The sequence below is a fragment of the Cydia amplana genome, chromosome 14 (genome assembly GCF_948474715.1).
Source record: "Cydia amplana chromosome 14, ilCydAmpl1.1, whole genome shotgun sequence".
In the NCBI taxonomy this organism is placed as follows: Eukaryota; Metazoa; Arthropoda; class Insecta; order Lepidoptera; family Tortricidae; genus Cydia; species Cydia amplana.
The window spans coordinates 8,833,234-8,855,615 of record NC_086082.1 but is presented as its reverse complement, the minus strand read 5'-3'; the positions used below and the strand labels follow the sequence as shown (position 1 = coordinate 8,855,615).

At 36.6% G+C, this 22,382-nt stretch overlaps 1 protein-coding gene across 3 annotated transcripts; it reads left to right on the top strand.

Moving 5' to 3' along the window:
• Nucleotides 1-1,126: 1,126 nt before the first annotated feature.
• Nucleotides 1,127-18,303, top strand: LOC134654086 (sialin-like). 3 transcript variants are annotated; one of them, XM_063509504.1, is made up of 13 exons: nucleotides 1,127-1,222; nucleotides 1,502-1,666; nucleotides 2,336-2,445; nucleotides 2,738-2,867; nucleotides 2,976-3,060; nucleotides 3,334-3,551; nucleotides 4,051-4,206; nucleotides 4,701-4,836; nucleotides 4,954-5,081; nucleotides 5,434-5,544; nucleotides 6,252-6,370; nucleotides 6,661-6,741; nucleotides 18,187-18,303. In XM_063509504.1, exons 1-13 carry the CDS (start codon nucleotides 1,196-1,198, stop codon nucleotides 18,275-18,277), a joined length of 1,557 nt encoding a protein of 518 aa, XP_063365574.1. In that variant the 5' UTR covers nucleotides 1,127-1,195; the 3' UTR covers nucleotides 18,278-18,303. The 3 variants fall into 3 exon arrangements, with proteins under 3 accessions (XP_063365574.1, XP_063365575.1, XP_063365576.1); XM_063509505.1 differs by having other exon boundaries at nucleotides 1,181-1,222; nucleotides 5,434-5,505; XM_063509506.1 differs by lacking the exon at nucleotides 5,434-5,544 and having other exon boundaries at nucleotides 1,181-1,222.
• The last annotated feature ends 4,079 nt before the right edge of the window (nucleotides 18,304-22,382 follow it).

The window sequence follows — 22,382 nt, the reverse complement described above, 5'->3', positions numbered from 1 at the left end:
AAACTTTTCGATGTAAGATGTAAGTAGCGGCTGGTGCAGATGCTGAATTAAGTCCCTGTTTAGATTATTGTAAGTAACCCAGCGAATATATAAAAAAATACGCTGTGGCTGCCACAGCATTTTTTTTAACTATATTTTTCTCTCTAGTGTGATCGTTTAATACTAAGAAAATTACTGTATGGGCTTGACATTCCTCTGTTATCGTAGACTAAAAATTGGTGAAATATTTTAGGTGATACAAGATTTATGGACTCGACTGTACCAATTTCTATCAGCATATTTTGTTACAAGAACAACCCTGAAATCTACAAAAAAAAAATCAGGTGTTCTAGGTATACTACAGTTCAATTAGATACAATTTTTTTAGAGTTACTGTATAGTAAATATAGAAATGAGTCAATTCTTGTATCACCTATAAGATGTCACCCAGTATTATTCGTTCCGATTTTATTTAAGTAGATCAATGCTCAACAATAGGTATTTACGTTATTGTTAAAGCTGATACACCTGCGAGTGCACATATATTATCATACTATCAATGTAAGTGGACGGTTTACAGTTCAATACAAGACACGTGTATGTCATCGGCACGTCTATGTAAGCGTTAATATTCCGTTGTTTGGATGTTACCCAAGATATTACGTTATGTGACGTTAACGTCTGCTGTGTTGACCGTTTATGACTCATTTTCTAGGCTCAGTTTAGTCAAATTTTAATGTGACTTAAAATACCTAATTTGAATTTGACGTAACGTAAAATATGTATTTTTTTTATAAATGCGGAAATATGATCGGTATTAATAAGCTTTCTTATCTGTTTTATCTCTATTGATGATAATTGAAATTTGAATAAACTCGATATGACAAGTATAAAGGGTTTAATTTCATAAACAGGTAGCTATACCTATCCTCAAATCACTGTCATTCTTTTTTAATAATAGTAAAAATCAAGTGGAGTGAAGGTATGTCACAGACTACGGAAATTTGTAGGGTTCCAAGACAAACGACGGAACCATTAAAATCAGTGTGTTTCTATACTCAATACGTGGTTAAAATATTTCAGGTTGTTCGCGGTCACCCTGTAATATGTAAAAAAAAACTACTGTGTCCAATAACAGGCACGTGTCTCTCATCTACGTGGCCATGCCTGAGTGAATTCAGCATGTTTATTTTAATATTTTGATAGTCCTTTGGCAATGTTCAAACTTAAAATCCGTGCTCTAGTAAGTTGTATGATGGATTTACGTGATCAAGGAGACGATGAGATGATATACTTTCCAAATATTTGATTGATCGTCTAGTGTTCATTCATGAACGGTTAAAAGCCTCCTGGCTCGACATTGCTATTATAATCTCATTAATTACGTCGCTGACTACCAAATATAATAGAAAGAATGATGATTCAGTCTTCGGTCTGCCTATTGAGGAATAGGCTAGCTAGTTTACAAAACTAATAATCATAAAATATCTAAGATGCAATATTAAGTTTTATTTGTCTACAGGTGGGAATCATGATATTTCTAGGTTATTTTCTACTTTACATTGTACGATATAATATTTGTGTCCATATTGTGGATATGACCAAACTGAAGAAAAGACAAATCAAATTGAAACCAGAAAATGATACAACTATAAGTTTTACTAGATTTGGCAGCGTCAGAAAAATTGTAAGTTACCTACTAATAGTTGTAGTTACTTACTATGTAATATTACTGAATACAAAATTTAATGTTCTTAGTCCAAAAATTTCATTTGTAGCTACATACTTGTCTAACAATAAGTAGGTAACAACTTATTCTCGAATCATCAATGAGGCAGTTAAAAATGTAAAGTAGTACCTATTATTTATATTATATATTAATAAAAAATATCTGGGAGACCGAGCTTTGCTCGGAAAACATATAAAATCTCAAAAATTAGCGTTTTCCCAGAGATAAGACTAGATCGATTTTTCGCCCTCGAAAACGCCCATACTTATACCGAATTTCATCGAAATAGTTAGAGCCGTTTCCGAGATCCCCGAAATATATATAAATAAATAAATATGCAAGAATTGCTCGTTTAAAGGTATTAGATAATATCATGGGAGGCAAGTAGGTACTATCCACGACGTGAGTGCAAAACCAGGTAGAGCTCGGGTAGGGGCAGTACACTTGGTCCACCGAACCCGTAAATATAATATCTTCACTTGCCTTTTAAAGTGTACATTAATTTACTGTAAGTGCTATTAACCTACCTGCCAGCACTTTATAATCAGAAAGAGGGAAACAAAACCGTTATTAATCACAGCGTATAGGATATTGTTAGACTGTGTTTTGTTTCTGTCACATTTTTAGAGTTTCATGGACACAATGTATTGGGACGACATGATGTTGGCGCAACTTTTCTCAGCTTATCATATCGGCTATTGTATCTGCTTTCCCATTTTCCATACTATTGGAGACAGGTGATAACGTTTTGCTTACTTCTATTAGTTTCTACGTTTCACGAGTTTGCAAAAGAATAAACATTAGACAGAATATTGCTATTTTTTACAAGGACCACGACCGTGCGCTGTCCCCGAAGGTTTCCTGCTATCTTGACTAGATCTCCTTGTTTGGAGTCTTCCCACATCGCGACTACCTACTCTGATCCGCTATCGATATCGACATCGGTTCTACGCGTAAAAAGCTCAATGTATGAAAATGAGATATGAAATTGACTAATTATCCTGATTTTAGATTTATTCGTGTACTTAGGTTGGGTCCAACGTGGATAGTTGGCATCGCGGGCTTTATCTCCGGGGTCCTGAACTGCCTCACGCCCGCTTCTTCTTATTACAACTACTGGTCTTTGTATGTCGTAAGGATAATAACAGGATTCTGTGCGGTTAGTTTATTTGCTTACCAATATCATATTTTTTAAGTTATTCCTTAGTACTTAATGAAAAGTTTGAATGACTGCATAAGTAACGAATGTATTACATTTTGAAGACAGGGTGCTATGCAGCCGAGCATGGTGCAGGTGCTGAGGCATTGGGTGCCGCCGATTGAGCGAAATTACTTCATGTGGGCTTACTGTGGTAAGTCAATTTGTAAAACGATTGAACAGAATGAATTATTGTTAAAGCATCAATTTGCAAGGGGGGTAACAGTAAACGATTACGTTATTTTAATACATTCCAATATAAAGAGCTTTTCGAATCGAATTATCTTTCAAGTGTCGTCTTTTCCCGATTCTAAACAGCTATGACCTAACCCTGAATTGCAAACGGTAGACCGTATCCTCCAGTTCTCCATTAGACTTATGTAGGTACCTAGTTCCCATACAACTCTGCATAAAGTAAATATTCTAGGGATTACAATGGGCACATGCTTCACGTTCCTGGCGTGTGCCGCTATTCACTATTATTCTACATGGCCAACCGGATTCTACACGTTTGGAGCATTACAAATCTTGTGGTCCATCGCCTGGGTCTTCACCGTTACCGACAACCCCAGCAGGCATACTTTTATTTCAGCGGAGGAGCTCACATATTTGACTAACACTATAGGAACTATATTTACTATAAAGGTACGTTTGCGAAAATACTTTCCTCAACGTTTTGTTTTTATAATTATACAAGGTGTTTGGTAGCTAAGTGCAAAGGTAATTTTGAAAATATTTAACTATCTCTGAACTCTCCGAAGTGTGTTTTCGATAGAACCTAAAAAAAATTGAAAATTGAGCTAAACTGACATCAAATCATGCTAAGTGCAAATACATTACGATTTAAATTGGATGCCATAAAAAATACTCATCTAAAACTTCCGGTAGCAAAATGAACGATTCAAATAGGTACATATTTAATAGCAGCTGGAAATACCTATTGGACTAATGGCATCAAATAGCTGTGGTCGTCTACTCATCTACAGTTATTTATAGGCAGTATATATAGAAACACTCATTTGCTAATTCGTGAATGCCAGCCTGGGGTGGGGGACACAAATATTTGATGAATAGTTGTTTGGGTCGTCAATGTATATTAATATGCTAAAGTTATATTTATGTGTAAAGCGCCTGCTTTTTTTAGACTACAAATGCACGAACTCCCTGGAATCTGATATTAAAATCGAAAAGTTTCTGGGCTTTATGTTGCCTTAACTTTGGCTATGCCTGGATGATTATATCTTTGTGCCTACACGGAACGATATATTACTCTGAAGTTATACAATATGACATATACAGCGTAAGTATATTGACATTACGATAAAACAAAGAAAAAACAAAAAACTAACCTAGTTCAAGTGGAAGTCCCTTCCCGTAACTAAAATATCTGAAAGTATAATACAGTAGAGTTACAGCCCGATTCGAACTTTAAGGTACGTCAATTAATCGACCTAGAAACGATATGGATTTGATATGTTAGTGTCAAAAGCGACGTTTCTTCAAACAAAAATATCACTTTTGACATTGACACATCTAATCCATATCGTTTCTAGATCTATTAATTGACGTATATTAAAGTTCGAATCGGGCAGTTATTTGGAGAATTTTTGTTAGGTTACGCATGGGGCACATTTCCGCTTCTCGGTTACGAAAAAATGTGCCTTCACCCTGTTTTTTTTTTAGAATAGATGCATAGGGTAGAGGCAAACAGTATAGAATATCTATGGTAAACACAATTTGGGTGACGCTGCGAAATAGTTAAGGGTAACCTTAAACCCAATTAATATATTTCAGGCATCAGCACTGACAGGCCTACCATTTTTCCTTCGTTTGGTGCTTGGAGCTCTCATCATACATGCTTTTCACTGGTACAAATACAACTCCAATATAAGACGTATAAGGCACATAAGGAAATACTTTATCGTTGTATGTAAGTAGCTTATTGATTATATTTACTTTGTGTCATACGTACTGTACGTTGGTATTGCTTTTACCACCTCACCCACGCACAACTCTAGTGGCAAATGTGTTCGCATTTCTGTTAAAGCGCACGTGATCCCAGGGCTGCTGATAATGTGCACGTGGTTCGTTGTGCAGATCCCCGGGCCCATCCTGCTCACAACGGCAGTGGCCCTCACTGCTGCGGGTACTGATCTCACGTTCGATCTTTGCTACGTAAGAGTTCCGCTGTTTTACCCCCTTATTCATATATTATAGCAAACCTTTTTAAAATTTTATTTAGGCAACTAACAAACACAAATTTCAAACAAATTGGGATTGGATTGGGACAAACGATTATCAACGGCTTATTAGAGTTGACAGGTATTTAACAACAACGCCATTAGACAATTAAGATAATTAAGAGAAGTAATTAGAGTAGAAGAGTGTAACCTAAACCTAACCGATGGACGAACATTAATGGATGCCTGCTCAGATCATCTCAGTAATTATCATTTTGTAATTCAAGCCGAAAGATATCAGATAATATTAAACATTTGCTAGTATTCTATTTTATTTAATTTTGCAGGAGCTGTCACCAACATTTGTTAATTCTCTTCATACGGTGATCAAAATTATCGGAAACACCCCGGGCATCATGGTTTCGTATCTAGTTGGTCATGTGGTTACAAAATATAAGGTTACCATGTTATAATTATAATACCTAGATTCTATTGTTTTTGTTTGACCCGGTTTTTGTTAGTACCTAGTGGAAATAAGTAATGGCTAAAATGTACCTAACCATCTATTTTGCCTACATATATGCAGTGCACCCAGATACATTTGCATGGTGTTGACAAAACATGATAACAACATGACCACAAAACAAAACCTAATCAAATAGTTAAGACAGAATCTATCTCCAGATTATAAAGTCTGAATACCTCTCCCTAATCCTTTCAGTTCACATGTTCTACGAGTGCTACGCCGTAGCCCGTAGCATTTTATCCTTTATTATTTATAATCTGACAGGCCAATTCGAACGTCTGACATCAGAATTCAGAATTATATTTCAATTATGTTATATAGTTATCTTGCGTCTCGCCCGCGCTTATACACGTACGGACAAGTACGAGTGAAATATACGATAAAGCAAATAGAATGATTCAAATATCATTCTGATGTGTGTACGTTCGAATTGGCCTGTGTGTGGCTATGTAAGTATTTTAAGCGCCATGCAGCCTTGAAGAAGTGTAAGGATTAAGGAAGGTCAAACACACGGAGTGTCTACTGTCGCTGGTCAACCACCGTTTAACTCACCTAAACCTTGTATACTTTGCGTAAATATAGGCTCAACACTGTTAGGATTAGGAGCCTCGTAATTTTTTTATTTCGTGATAATTTCAGAACTATGCATACGTATGGAAGAATATGTGGTGTTTTCATGCTACGGTGCTGTTTGTGGCTGGGATGGTGTTTCTGATATGGGGCGAGACCCACGTTCAGCCTTGGAACGCTGTAAACAGGTAAATAATACAAAATAATGTACAATTTTATCAGGTCAAGACCACAGAAAATTGGGAACATATTTCGCCTAGTGCGGTGCAAGGAGCATATAACGATTGTTTTCCAAACGCATCCGAACTTAGACAAAGCTGCTGCGGTGGCCGTCCGAATGTAATAAGTAAATATGTATTGATGTACGATTATGGATTTGGCCGACTATCCAAGCGCTGATTAGTTGGCAAGTCAGCCAAATCCATAGTCGGTATGTCACTTTATTTTTCTAAGATATCTACGGTTTACTTTATTCCAGTACTCGTAGACCTGTCAATCGAGTGAAACCAACAGCGTCCATAATGTCCAACATAGTTGAAGTGGATGAAGATGATACTTCGTAAGAATTTATTTCCCCCTTTTTCTAGAAAGCCATGACATACGCTGAACTGACTCGTGATCTCTCGACCTAGGGAGCGTGCAAAAACTATAAGGACAGGAGCCCCATGTTTATTGGGGTGAAAGTAAAGATACTATTGTCGAGACTCGGAAGTAGCTACTTGCTGGCTGAGGATTCGTTTTAAACGGACGACCTTGGGAGTCCGTTTAATTGAATCCGAAGCCAACAAGTAGCCTTCCAGACGAGTCATATTCATATACTGCTTTTCTCAAAAATGGTGTAAGAAATATAAATATAATAGAAATATTAGAAACAGAAAAAATGGTTTTACCATTGAAAATATTTGCATTGCCGCCTTTTTTTATAAAAAAAAATAGAAGTGTATTTTTCTGCTGAAAATACGCCAACATAAAGTCCGTCAACCAAATCTTGTCAGTAGTAAAAGGCGGCAAATTTGAAAAATCGCGGGTTAGCAACACTGTGTTCAAATAATTCCAAAACGCGTGTCATCTGTGTTTTATCTGTGGAATGTGGATCGTGAATGACAGCCGTCACCTTATTTGTTTTCATTTGGTTTTCATTCTGAATCGTTTCTGTTTCAAGAGATATTTCTGCTGTCACCATTAAATACCAATACATTAAATAAGAATAAGCAAAGCTAAGGGGCCTACAATGTACAAACATGCTCGTTGATGGTAAACATTACTAAAAATTGAGGTAATGACAAGTATTGGAAGAACTCTTTCGAACTTTTAAGATTATGTTCAGTTTTTTGTTTTAGGGTTAAAAGGCATAAATAAAATTAAAACGTATGCCTAAAACTATCCAACAACACCATAAATTGTGTCCTGGAAACCGTCCATAGGCCCACATGTCTAATATTTTCAGCAATCAGTTGTGACTATTTACAAAGGTAAACCTTTTAAACAGTATTATATAAGGCGTTCGTAGTAGGTAGTATCTTTTCAGACAATACTTACCTATGGCGGTTTATGTACGTGTACAACGCAACCAAGTCGAAAAGTGACCCTTATCTTATTTACCTTTAAATTAAATAAACACCCAAATATCAGTTGTTTTATTTTTAATATGTATATTGTACAATATATACCAATCAAAAAAATTACACAGGTATGTCATATTCATCCAGAACAGTACACTAATTTACATTAACAAGTGGCATATTATATTGTAAATAACAAATATATGCACTATCTAATTATCTGCATTTTGATATGATTTTATTTTAGTAAACTTAGAAGACATAGATAGGGAACAAAGAGAATATAAGCACTACGATAGGGAGTTGTTTTTGATATCTTCAAATTTGTTCATCATTTTGATTAACATTGTTTTAACATCGCTTTTAAATTGTCCGTCCATGTTTCAATTTTTTTCAATAAACCGCGAGTGACAATTTAAATTGACGTACGCAGGGCGCGCTCAGCGGAAAAAAAAACTGTTGGTTCGATGTACATTGCTGCTTTTCTTAGCGCAATACTGCTCTTTGAGTGTTGCCCTACTTTAGTTTGCTTTACATTGCTACTGACAAGATTTGGTTGACGGACTATATATGACTTATATGAGACACCTAAATAGTCGCGGTACCAACATTATAATAAAAAATCGAGACGATGTTTTTAACTTTTTAATTTTTTGACTGACCATAAACTACGCACTTCGCGACCTATTTTTTAACCGGCAACGTCAACTTTGCCGTCCATTTTTGAGAAAAAATATAATTTAATATATAAAGTCCGTCAACCAAATCTTGTCAGTAGTAAAAGGCGGCAAATTTGAAAAATCGCGGGTTAGCAACACTGTGTTCGAATAATTCCAAAATGCGTGTCATCTGTGTTTTATCTGTGGAATGTGGATCGTGAACGACAGCCGTCACCTTATTTGTTTTCATTTGGTTTTCATTCTGAATCGTTTCTGTTTCAAGAGATATTTCTGCTGTCACCATTAAATACCAATACATTAAATAAGAATAAGCAAAGCTAAGGGGCCTACAATGTACAATCATGCTCGTTGATGGTAAACATTACTAAAAATTGAGGTTATGACAAGTACATACTGGAAGAACTCTTTCGAACTTTTAAGATTATGTTCAGTTTTTTTGTTTTAGGGTTAAAAGGCATAAATAAAATTAAAACGTATGCCTAAATCTATCCAACAAGACCATAAATTGTGTCCTGGAAACCGTCCATAGGCCCACATGTCTAATATTTTCAGCAATCAGTTGTGACTATTTACAAAGATGCAATAGAATACTACGGAGTATTATGCTTGGTTGAAGTGACCCGGTAACATTGGTAACTTCATTATATTTTTTCAATTAATGACCTGAATTATAGTGTAAGCTAAAGTGACCCTTATCTTATTTACCTTTAAATTAAATAAACACCCAAATATCAGTTGTTTTATTTTTAATATGTAATCCTATTGTACAATATATACCAATCAAAAAAATTACACAGGTATGTCATATTCATCCAGAAGAGTACACTAATTTACATTAACAAGTGGCATATTATATTGTAAATAACAAATATATGCACTATCTAATTATCTGCATTTTGATATGATTTTATTTTAGTAAACTTAGAAGACATAGATTGTTTTAACATCGCTTTTAAATTGTCCGTCCGTTTCAAATTTTTTCAATAAACCGCGAGTGACAATTTGAATTGACGTAAAGTCTATTTTTTTATTCGGTAGACTGAAATGACAGTTAATAGTATGAAATGACATTTCATGTTCATACAATTAGCTGTCATTTCAGTCTACCGAATAAAAAAATAGACTTTACGCAGGGCGCGCTCAGCGGAAAAAAAAAATCTTTTGGTTCGATGTACATTGCTGCTTTTCTTAGCGCAATACTGCTCTTTGAGTGTTGCCCTACTTTAGTTTGCTTTACATTGCTACTGACAAGATTTGGTTGACGGACTATATCATGTTTAAGAGTCCTTAGTCCTACAAGCGAGCGTTTTTTGCAATCTGTTACCTTTTTCATTCAAGATTACGACGTAACTATTAGTATTCATTCAAAAACTGATAACGTACTTAAATAATCATTTCTTAAACTAGCAAGTAAGACCGTTCAAGTTGACATTTTCTCTTTTTAAACCTAAAATAAATGAGTTTTCTTGGGAGGCTTTTTCAAAATTTGCAGTGAGAACTGTCGTTTCGGTTCTCAATTTTGCAGTAAACAAGAATCATTTGATACAGAAATGATTACAATTCAATTCACCATATCTTTTACGAGCGGCTAAGACTATTGAAAATCAAAGATTCATTAAAAAAAATGGATATTTAACCTTCCGAACTTTCTTCATTTTTTGGGTGAAAACAGGGTTACATTATATTTTTTTATCGCAAATTGTACTATTATTTTGCCCTAAAAATAATATTATAGCAAACTATAACTATACGTTAACCCATAAAAAAATAATCATAACTATAGGACCTACCTTGCCGTAAATTTATATTATTTTAAAACACGTATAAATCACGCTGCACCGACGCCGCGCGCTCATTCTCCGCCGAGGCGGCTTAGGGGACGGACCTGTGCTCGATCGTCAGGCGTTCGGTGACTATGGTGCGTTCGTAAACAGCCAGAGAGTTCCGAGAAGTGCTGTATACAGCGACTAGAAAATCTTGATTAGGGCTTGCAAATATTCGAAACTTTCAGATATTCGAATATTCGACTTTTTCTGACGACGTATTCGAATATTCGAATAATTATTCGAATATTATAAAAAATAAGAAAAGGAACGAGAAATCGGTTTATTATCGTTTTATTCAAAAGCTTTTTTCACATATTGCTAAAACTAAGGATATTTGGCAGAAATCCACTTAATTTACTAGATTTTATCATCCTATTATTTATAAGATGCCCACATTTATAAAAACAAGTAAAACGCCAAAATTAGACGTATTTAATATTTCTAGATAAAACTTATTATAAATGCGTCGTTGCGTGAAATAATATAACTTTAACCATCCAAACACCTAGGTATGTAAGATATTTTTTTTAGTAGGTAATTATTTTCCGATTTAAATTAACTTGTAATCACTCAGAAGCCTGTAAAAAGGCCTTTAATTTCATTGTATTTTGAATCTTTATTGACTTTATTTGTTTTGGCAAGTTATTATTCCTAATGGTCGGCTAATTATATAATATTGGAATATTTAAGGGAAAAAGTTAGTTGAGTACTGAGTGGATTATTCGTCAGCTAAAGGTGCATGGTTAGATTACCAAGTTGGGCAGGTTTGGTATGATTAAATTTGAGAATTGCGATAAGTGACAAGGTTTAGACTTCAAAAATTCGCTTAACGTACGCTTGTACTGAATAAACAGAATGACCCTTTAACTTAAAACTTACGCACCGTAAAAATAACATACTTTTTGATTTCGTTTTCTTTTAAATTGAGTTAGGTTTCACTGTATTCACGAAGTCTATCGAGAGGAATACTGTAAAAATATTATTTCCTTCGTGTTTGGGTACCTACCGTTCCTCATTCACTGTAAATACCCGTAAAACACACAGAAACTCTAACTACAGCGGATGACATAGATTTTTTATAGTAATAAAAAATATTCGAATATTCGAAACCTGAGCGGCCGAATATTCGAATATCAAAACAGGTCGAATATTCGACAAATTCGAATATTCGAATATTCGAATTGCAAGCCCTAATCTTGATACAAATAAGTACATTTTTTACACCATATTTAATTTCAACAACAGACTCTCGCTAGGTGATAGGTTTTCAGTGTTACTTGAATACTGGTTAGGTTTTGCATTATTATTATACCCGGACGACCTGGATAATGTCCAGGTTCTCATGATGGAGTCAGGAGTTGGTCACCGAACTCCTAATCTACTCATCATAACTCCATCGTGTTTGGGCTCAATAGATTTGCCTCGACGAGCACCTTCGTTCTAGATGAGGTCCAGGTTCTCATGATGGAGTCAGGAGTTGGTCACCAGAACTCCTAATCTACATATTATCACTCCATCGTGTTTGGGCTCATTAGATTTGCCCTGACGAGCACTATATATCTTGAGGAGGTCCAGGGTCTCATGATGGAGTCAGGAGTCGGTCACCAGAACTCCTAATCTACTCATCATAACTCCATCGTATTTAGGATTATTAGATTTATCCTGACGAGCACCATCTATCTAGATGAGGTCCAGGGTCTCATGATGGAGTCAGGAGTTGGTCACCAGAACTCCTAATCTACTTATCATAACTCCATCGTGTTTGGGCGCATTCGATTTGCCTTGACGAGCACCATCTATCTAGATGAGGTCCAGGTTCTCATAATGGAGTCAGGAGTTGCTCACCAGAACTCCTTATCTACTCATCATAACTATATCGTGTTTGGGCTCAATAGCTTTGCCCTGACGAGTACCATCGATCTAGATGAGGTCCAGGGCACAGGGCTATATTATAGTTCTTACGAACAGATACTTATCTCTCAAAGAAAACTCAAATGCCTACCGTTTTAATACCTACACAAAAATACAATGGAATGACCTTCAACGCACCGCTCCCCGCACCGCGCGCACCGGCACAAAGCTAGGGTTACCGACGCTTAGAAATTATTTTACAAATAAGTACCTACCTACTTACCTAAACTATAGATTGTATGAAAGATACCTACCTACTTACCTAAGGTACAAATATAAGTTTTATTAATTGTAAAATAACTATGAGCAAGATAAGTTGCAATAAGTAATTAATAATTATAATATTCCTTTTATCATTATTAATTACTTATAAATTTATTTTTTTAATGTCTTTATTTATCTTTTGTCTTAAGTTAGGGTTTTTCCTTATTTTATTATTTATTATGATGAGTGACTGCGAAATATTTTAAAAGGTCATATCTCCCTACAGTAACCGTAGTGTTTACGCCGTTTTATAAACCGCGTAAACACTACGCGGTTTATAAAACGGCGTACTACGTAGCTTGCGACTATCGTAAAAAAAATTGGTATAAGTACTTATATTGAGAACGTCTAATAGTTACTTTTCCTATCAATCGGTAGAGCAAACACGGATTTTTTTATTAGTTTTTTTTTGTTTCTGCATCCATCCACAATTCCACACTACAACATGTGTTATTTGTTCGTGAAGAAGACATTTATTTCGCATACATTTTGGCATATTCGAGCGCCGGCGACCAACTAGCTTGATTTTCTACCGTGAACGGGAAGAGATTCGTAGGTATAAATCCGTGCTCGCGCGGAGAGTTCCATAGGCCTGAGCGCCTACCGCGAACCACGTTCGACGTGTTGCCTCTCTGTCGCACTTGTAAATTCGTACGTAAGTGTGACAGGGAGGTAACACGTCGAACGTGGTTCGCGGTAGGCCCTCTGTCCAGGGTATCTTAATGGAGTGGAGCGAAGATGGCATAATATAAATAATCGGATTTCGGTATTGACCCCGACGAGGCCATCAAACAAAAAAAAATGTGGAATGTAGTCAACGGTATCATGGTTTTAAATAAAAACAATGACTGGTTTTAACAGATAGGGCCAGTTGCATATCACAAATAAAGAAACATGTTTATTTGCAGTATGGACGGGCCCCGACTTTCCCCTAAAAACAGAAATAGTACAAAAAGACGACAATTTGTGGGCAGCAAAAATGTAAACAAAACTCATGGTTTGTCATGGTTTGTAAAAAAAAACAACGGGTTGCACTCCGGGAGTGCCGGCAGAAGTGAAAACTCAGTGACTAGTGCAAAATGTCTGCAGCACTATGTATAATTGATGTTAATGCCATCTAGCGTTATTTCGTCGCATTACTTGAAACCCCTAAGCACATCACTGTTGGTACTCGAGTTATATTAATACCGGTTAGAGGGAAACTCACTAGATGGCATTTAAATCAATAAAGAAAAACTCAATAACATTGTAACAGTTTTTTGATCAGGTCACGTGTCCGTCTTACGGTCACGTGATCTGTCGCGAGTTTAACATTTTTTCCCCACCTCAAAAAGTGCACAGCGCCGCTAAAGAAGTTTGAAAATACAACACTACTACAATGACGAATATTAGTAGTAAGGTTTATTCGGGTAATTCCGAAAATCATTGTAAAATCACTCATATTCCGTTGTAGTAAGAGTCAGCTTTCGGAATTATCCGGCACTATTCGTTCATTCGGAAATACCCGAATACACCTTATTCATAAGAAGAGTGATTGTCACAATAATTCCATGCCAGAGGTAAATATTGTTATTATTTACTCGCCTCTGGTTATATATTATCCCAACACATACACTCTATTGACTACTACCATGCTTATAAAATAAAATAAAGAGTGCCAATATAACGCTAAAAATAATGTTACTTTGCAATTAAATTGAAAAGTATCAATATTTTTCTCGCCTGCGTTGAAACGCGCTTAACTTTGCCGGCGCTCGCGTACCGAGCGCCAACGCCATCTATCGAGTGTTATTTCGTGAAATCGGTGAACGCTCTAAGGAATAAGGCCTCTTAAGATGTCGATATAGGCAACAAGATGCACAACGAAGTACGCGTGAACTAGGGTAATTGTGTCAGATACCGTCCAATTATAGGAGATGTCTACTTTGAAATGCTAAAAAAAAATATTTAAGTAGTCTTACTTAAATGTGCTATATTTGTTTGTATTGCTCATATTGTCTATTTTAGGTTAATATTACGTGACCTTAAATAATATTTACGGTTTATTTCATAAAAAATATATTATGAAAAAGTAGGGTTATTTCAGTTTCCGTCCGCCTGTGAGCTACTTTTCGTCCACGTATGAGTCAGTTTTCGTCCACTGTATGAAAAAGTACTGTAGGGTGCATTATTGCATTGAAAATCAATTATACCTATCTTTATTTTTTGTTTTTATGTTATATAGATAATTCTTAGTTAGTTACTAGCTTCTGCCCGTGACTTCGACCGCGTAGAATGGTTATTTTCGTGATAAATATTTATATATATTTCCTTCCTCAGGACTCAGACCGACAAACAGTGTTACATTCGCATTTATAATATATAATATCAATATACGAAGGGGTACGTTTTTTCATATACATTACCTCTCTATTACAATCAATTCTTTTTGCTATAGTAACAATACATCAGTGCGAGCGAGATGGACTGCGATCGAGTTTACGTAGTCACTAACGTAAACGTCAAGTTGGCGTTAACTCATGGTGCGGCTACTGTTTTGGACGACAGCGGCGACGGCGGTCGTCGCCCGCCGCCCTGCTTGCCGCGCCGCCGCCGGTCGCGTGCGTGCAGTACCCGGCCTAGGTGAAGGTGCAGCTGACTGTTGCGGCGTCATTATTTCCGCCGCTGTATCTGATGACAATTTCCTTGATAAAATTAATGACGGAATGAACGTAATAATCGCGGCAGTAGTACGGCGGTGAACGTCATTTATTTTATTACGGAAATTGACAGATACAGCAACAGTAATGCAGCTGCAATTATCAGTCGGACGCCTTCCTTAACCCTGGCCACAGACAATCGGAATTTTCATTCGATTTCCGTATGGAATGACATGTGGGAACGGGACGTCGCTCTACAAATGCATAGCGCTGTCTCGCTTACACATGTCATTCCTTACGGAAAATTCCGAACGTCTGCGGCCAGGCTTTTAAAAATACAGTTCGGATTCAGGGCTTCAACCGCGAAAATCGAAGTTCGCAAATTGCGGGCATTTTTCTCTGTCACTCTAATTACGCCGTCATTGGAGTAAAAGAGAAAGTGCCCCGCAATTTTGCGAATTTCGATTTTGGCGGTAGCCCCTCTGACTACACCAGCATTATTGCAGCGTGACAATACTGCCGACTGCATTATTGCTGCAAATGTCAAAAATCCATGCAGCAACATGGGTTTTGACAAATGCGACAGTAAGGCCAAGCGCGCACCACGACTTTTTGTCGCACGATAATTTAGTCGCTGAAATGTAACGTATGTGTTTATATGTCAGTGCGCGCATATGCGACAAAAAAATCGCAGCGATTTTAAAATTGTGATTTGTCACATTTTTCCGCGACTGCTCGCGACGCCATTGTCACAAAGTGAATTGCAGCATACGGAGTTGTATGGCCCCGCGCGCACTGCGATAATAAAATCGCACCCCGGACCTCAGTCGGCATTTCGCTCTCCAAGAGTCAACATATCGGAACCTGCTTCTCCAATGGAGTCACAAGATGAGACGCTAGATGTTGACCGTTTAATTATAGAAATAGAAGGAGATCACCTTTGTGGTATAAATACTCAGTCATACAGCGATTGCATATTGTTTCACGCCTGGCGACTGGTACGAAATCCATGTCGAGAATGAACAAATCGTCGACTTTTCATCGCAGTGCGCGCAGTGAATTTTCTGCGATAAATTACAGCGCGATTCTAAAATCGTCTCGCAAAAATTAAAATCGTGGTGCGCGCTTGGCCTTACAGACGCCCGGACCGTGACTTTGCGGTCCGGCGCACGTTCGATCGTGTGTAAGGTGATCCGCCGTATGTACGTCCATTAAAGCCGTGTAACAGACAACCGCACCCATGAGTGAGAGCGAGAAAGAGATGGCTTTTAAGGACGCAGTTTTATAAAGCCCCACATTCACACTCCTACCGTGTAGGCCGCCTCGTAGTCCGCCTCGTTGGGTAGGATTGTGTATGGGGGTTGTGGACTACGAGCCGTCCTACAAACGGCTAAACGGTAGGACGGCTCGTAGTCTACAACCCCCATACACAATCCTACCCAACGAGGCGGCCTACAAGGTAGGAGTGTGAATGCGGGGCTTAAGTGAGAGCGAAAAACAGATACTTATTAAACCAGCATCCACACGGCCTGGTACAGCTATCAGTTCATGCTGTAGGATATAGAGCGAGATAGGGAGACAATTATATGTCTCATTCTTGCAGGACTATTTTGTAACATCGTGTAAATACTGCTTAATAATCATAGACATTTCAATTATTTTAAAGCCCGCTCCACACTCGTGCGCGAGATATTAAGGAGGGAAAATCGTAAGATTTGACATTTTTTATATTAAGATTCGAGTAATGCTTGATGCTTAAATAATTAATTGCCTATTTTAACTTATTTCCTCGCATATTTGGGGCAAACCACTATGCTCCGGTGGGAATAGCAATTCGTGGAATCGTCTCATTGTCGGACTCAGTTCAATTCTTTCATTTCGTCAAACAAAATCGAAACTCATCCACGAATTGCTATTTTCGCCCTCAGTAATCATGTAATAATAAATCTCGTCTACACCACTCATAGTACATGGACGGAAACTGAAACAATATTTAAAGCTATTTTTAGTTTTCGACCACGTATTTTAAACATGATTTTAATCAAGCAACACTGACAAAATCGTGGACGAAAACTAAAATGTATAATCTTATAAGCAAGAAACATCATTTTAAGAGAAAATATATAGTAGTTTATAAGTCTTTTGAAGTAAAACGATCATAACAAATACTCACCTAGCTGTTCCAGTTACCGTCCGTGTGGTCGGAAACTAAATATTTTTCAAAATTAGTATGTCAGTACTCGTCCACTAAATTTATCAAAGATTATTATGAAAAAACTATAAAAAACACTTAAAATTGCGTTTACTATACTTTTAAGTTGCAGTATGTGCCAATAACGTAACTTAAACTAGTTAAATTAATTAATAAACTTACCGTGAACATTTGCCGCCAACACTTTTTTTTTCTTGCAAAATGACGTTTTCAAGCTCTGGATGCAATGCCGCCACTTACATAATTTTTTTTAAAGCCGCTATTTGTCAAATAACACTTCTATTTTGGTAAAAATATTGCTTAGACATTATGGATTGCAACAAATCCAAACATGTGTGAGAAGGCTTGTTTATATTCAAATTTTCCGCAATTCTTTGTAGCAACTCCGCCAAGTGGACGGAAACAGGCACTGGACGGCAAACAGACACAATTACCCTATAACAGTTTCATCGTTTTTACCTTAAATTCCGACTAACTATATCGCGGTAGACCCGCTTGTGTAATTAAATAGGTACGCGTGAACTGTAGGGACTATCGCCTGCTATCGGCTCATGGCTCATCATGGTGTAAATTTCAGCTTTAAGTTTTCGATTTGGGTAACAATAACAAGGTGGCAGACACTCAAAGGCCTCCTCACACAGGCGCGTTTTCCGGGCGGGGCGTGAGCGGGGCGAACCGCTTTTACATATAAAACGCTAACGCCGCGCTCACGCCCCGCCCGAAAAACACGCCTATATGACGAAGCCTTAACGTGCACCGTGCACGGCTCCAATAATACGAGGACGGTACGGTCTATTTATTTTCACAAAGTGGAGGAAGGTCCACCAATGGACACCATGTCCATTAAAATGACTCGCACACCATGTTACCCCGAATAACCCTAGGCACTTATGACTATTATTTTTTCCAGAAATAGACCCTCGCTTCAAAACAAAAATACCAGCTTCTTTGGTGGTCATAAAGTACAAGTAAAAGAAGTGAAATTACCAACAATTCAATAAATCATGTATTAAAATCGAAACAAAAAGTTTTATTACATTATAAGTTACTGACGGGCTACCGCGAAAACGGAAATACTCAAATTGCGGGCATTTTTCTCTGTCACTTTAATTACGCCTTCATTGGAGTAAAAGAGAAAGATCCCCGCAATTTGCGAATTTCGGTTTTCGCGGTCGATAGCCCCACTGTGTGGAAAGAAAATACTCTTGGAATGTAAGGGGCCCAATACATTCCACGACTCTTCTCTTTCCTAACAGACTCTAGTCTAAAAACCAATTTTTCAGTAGAAAAGGCGGTAATATTGAAAAATGTAGGGTAAAGACACGATTTCTCGTGGGGATTTTGAATTAAGCGCTTTATAGGGTTTCGTAGTTTCGCCTTGTCCGTCTGTGCGTACGTGTGGAGGGGGCTTAACAACAACAGCCAGTCACCCAAGCGGCCAATTTAAGACGAATTCACTCCCTGTAGTTCTCATTAAAAAAAAAACTGACAGCTGACAATGATACCTACGTTGACCACGGATTTAGAGTTAATAAACTGGATCGAGTACATTGACCAAAAAGTGTGTCCACATGAGAAGTCAAACTAGAGCCCTGCATCTCGTTCTAATTAGGGTGACCATAAGACATCTGTATGTGGGATATTAGGATAACATGGAATATATCAGTAGGGTGTGTCATTTTCTAAATAAAGTGAAATTTTAAGTGGTCAGGTTTTTTTTTTCATGTGTAGTCGGCCTCTTTCGCACTCACTCATGGTATGTTCATAAAGGTAGGCTACCCTTTTGTCCACTTCAGGTTTTTTTAAGTATAAGCGTCATTGAAGATCTGTTTAGCAAATATGACGTTTTTTTTAAAGTTGGTGCCTTTTTTCTATTGACGGAAATGTGTCCTACCTATAAAGAATCGATGTCATATATAAACAGTTTAACACACCTAACAAAATATTATGTATAAATGAGAGTCTGTAATGTTTAAGGAGCAGGGATCGGATATTCGGATTGATATTTACCTAAACTTTGGCGGCGTGAACGGTATGGAGACGGACTCAACTTTATTTTCGTAATAAATTTCCCGGGATTTCCCGGGATTTGTTAACTATGTAACAAGGCAATCTAAACTCATATTTGAACATTTTAATACGCTTATTTATTATGTATTTAATGTAATTTACTATGGAGAAATATTAAATTAAATGTACCTGAGATTTATTCAACTAGCGAAATATCATTATCATAACTTAGTTTAACGGAACTTGTCGTGAGTACTAGTACTTTTAAAACTACGAGTACTTTAGAAATTGTTTTCCTTCGACGTTTCAAGGACGACATTATGCCCGTGGTCTCAAATTTTTTCCCTTCCGCTATCTCTGCTACCGCCATTGTCTTACGCATAGCAGGTAAAAAAAGACGGGCAATACAAAGAAAATTCGTCACCACGTGTACTTTAGGTATGTACTTGGGCTTTATCTTAGAGATTAAGTGGGGTGTTGAGAGTAAATCATAGTGTCACGAATACCATCAAGATTTAACTAGACGTGAACCTTATGTACAACTGACAAAATTGTACCTTTTGCTTGAAAACGTCACATATATGTGTTATACAAAAAAAAATGTTTTATTATTCTCTTATATTACAGAACCCTTGAATCTACTATAATAAGTAGTAAATAGTTATGTAAGATATGTATAGAGAAATGCTTACATTATTTTGCCAATTCACGCTGCGGCTACACTACATACACTGTTCTTGTTAGATCTATATAACAACATATTTCCTTACAAAAATTGTCAAAAATAGCCATAAACTAAACATGTAGGTAAATTTGTACCATCTTATGTCATTTCGTGCGATCCCGGAGTCCCGGAGCATATTTATTAAACTTATAATAAAAAAGAAGCCGACTCCATATTTTCCCAACAATTTCCGGAATTTTGCCAAGTTTAGGTAAATATCGATCCGAATATCCGATCCCTGTTAAGGAGTTAAGCACTTTGGTTTTAAATTTTGGCAATTGAAGGGATGTTTACAAAAACAACATACCTGACTACACTGGTTGACACCTGAAACGATTAACAATGTATGTTCTTAAAAAAGTGTCAACCGGTCTAAGCAGTTATGTTGTCTTTGTAAACATCCCTTCAATTGTTCTACAACAAATCTTAAATTAAACATGCCGTATTAAAGACATAAGGTACCTATTATGTTAAACTTACTTTTACATTACCTAAAATTCTGTTATACTTTTACCAATAAAATTCTGATTCTGATTCTGATTCTGATACGTTAATAATTACTAATAAGAATTCTGTGAGACCGATTCAAAACGTGCCGACATTATAGTCACCCTAATGAGTTTGACAATGTTGTCTTGTATTTTTATAGTAAAATGTAACTAAAGTCCGTCAACCAAATCTTGTCAGTAGTAAAAGGCGGCAAATTTGAAAAATCGCGGGTTAGCAACACTGTGTTCGAATAATTCCAAAATGCGTGTCATCTGTGTTTTATCTGTGGAATGTGGATCGTGATGGGATCGTGAATGACAGCCGTCACCTTATTTGTTTACATTTGGTTTTCATTCTGAATCGTTTCTGTTTCAAGAGATATTTCTGCTGTCACCATTAAATACCAATACATTAAATAAGAATAAGCAAAGCTAAGGGGCCTACAATGTACAATCATGCTCGTTGATGGTAAACATTACTAAAAATTGAGGTTATGACAAGTACGTACTGAAAGAACTCTATCGAACTTTTTAGATTATGTTCAGTTTTTTTGTTTTAGGGTTAAAAGGCATAAATAAAATTAAAACGTATGCCTAAATCTATCCAACAAGACCATAAATTGTGTCCTGGAAACCGTCCATAGGCCCACATGTCTAATATTTTCAGCAATCAGTTGTGACTATTTACAAAGATGCAATAGAATACTACAGAGTATTATTTATGCTTGGTTGAAGTGACCCGGTAACATTGGTAACTTCATTATATTTTTTCAATTAATGACCTGAATTATAGTGTAAGCTAAAGTAACCCTTATCTTATTTACCTTTAAATTAAATAAACACCCAAATATCAGTTGTTTTATTTTTGTATTATTATTGTACAATATATACCAATCAAAAAAAATACACAGGTATGTCATATTCATCCAGAAGAGTACACTAATTTACATTAACAAGTGGCATATTATATTGTAAATAACAAATATATGCACTATCTAATTATCTGCATTTTGATATGATTTTATTTTAGTAAACTTAGAAGACATAGATAGGGAACAAAGAGAATATAAGCACTACACACGATAGGGAGTTGTTTTTGATATCTTCAAATTTGTTCATCATTTTGATTAACATTGTTTTAACATCGCTTTTAAATTGTCCGTCCATGTTTCAAATTTTTTCAATAAACCGCGAGTGACAATTTGAACGCAGGGCGCGCTCAGCGGAAAAAAAAATTTTGGTTCGATGTACATTGCTGCTTTTCTTAGCGCAATACTGCTCTTTGAGTGTTGCCCTACTTTAGTTTGCTTTACATTGCTACTGACAAGATTTGGTTGACGGACTATAGTAGTTCGCCCCGAACTGAGAACTCGCGGTTAACCAAAAATTATATAGCGATTGACTTTGTTGCACCTACTTAGGTACTCGTATAGTGCGACATAAAATAATAGAAAATAAATGAGGGCGCCACTTTCTACGTACCTGTCACATTTTTGACGTAAAATGCTTACACATGACAAAAATTTAGTATGGACATTTTTGAGTTCCATTTTATTTAATTTCTACTATTTTATGTCGCTCTATAGGCGGCAATGGATCAAAGATCGCGTGGATTTATTGCAAGGTCTGTGGAGCCTTTAACTGATTGATTTAAGCAAAGATTAATATGTATATATAGTTGGCCAAGCAGATCTTGTCAGTAGAAAAAATGTAGGCGCGAAGGGATATGGTCTCATAGAAAATTTGAGTTTCGCGCCTTTTTCTACTGACAAGATTTGCTTTTTTGCATCAATTTTGAAGCGCCATTTACAAGTTTAGCGTTAAGTAATATAGATGGCGCTATTTTTTCGAATAAAGGGCTTCGTATACGGCTGTCCCTCCCCT

Bases quoted from the DNA above. Each gene is read 5' to 3' on its own strand.
- LOC134654086 (XM_063509504.1), top strand. From the start codon at position 1,196: ATGTTCAAACTTAAAATCCGTGCTCTA. The intron at 2,446-2,737 runs GTGATAACGTTT...TCGTGTACTTAG, and splicing joins TTCCATACTATTGGAGACAG to GTTGGGTCCAACGTGGATAG. The intron at 4,837-4,953 runs GTAAGTAGCTTA...TTTCTGTTAAAG, and splicing joins GAAATACTTTATCGTTGTAT to CGCACGTGATCCCAGGGCTG.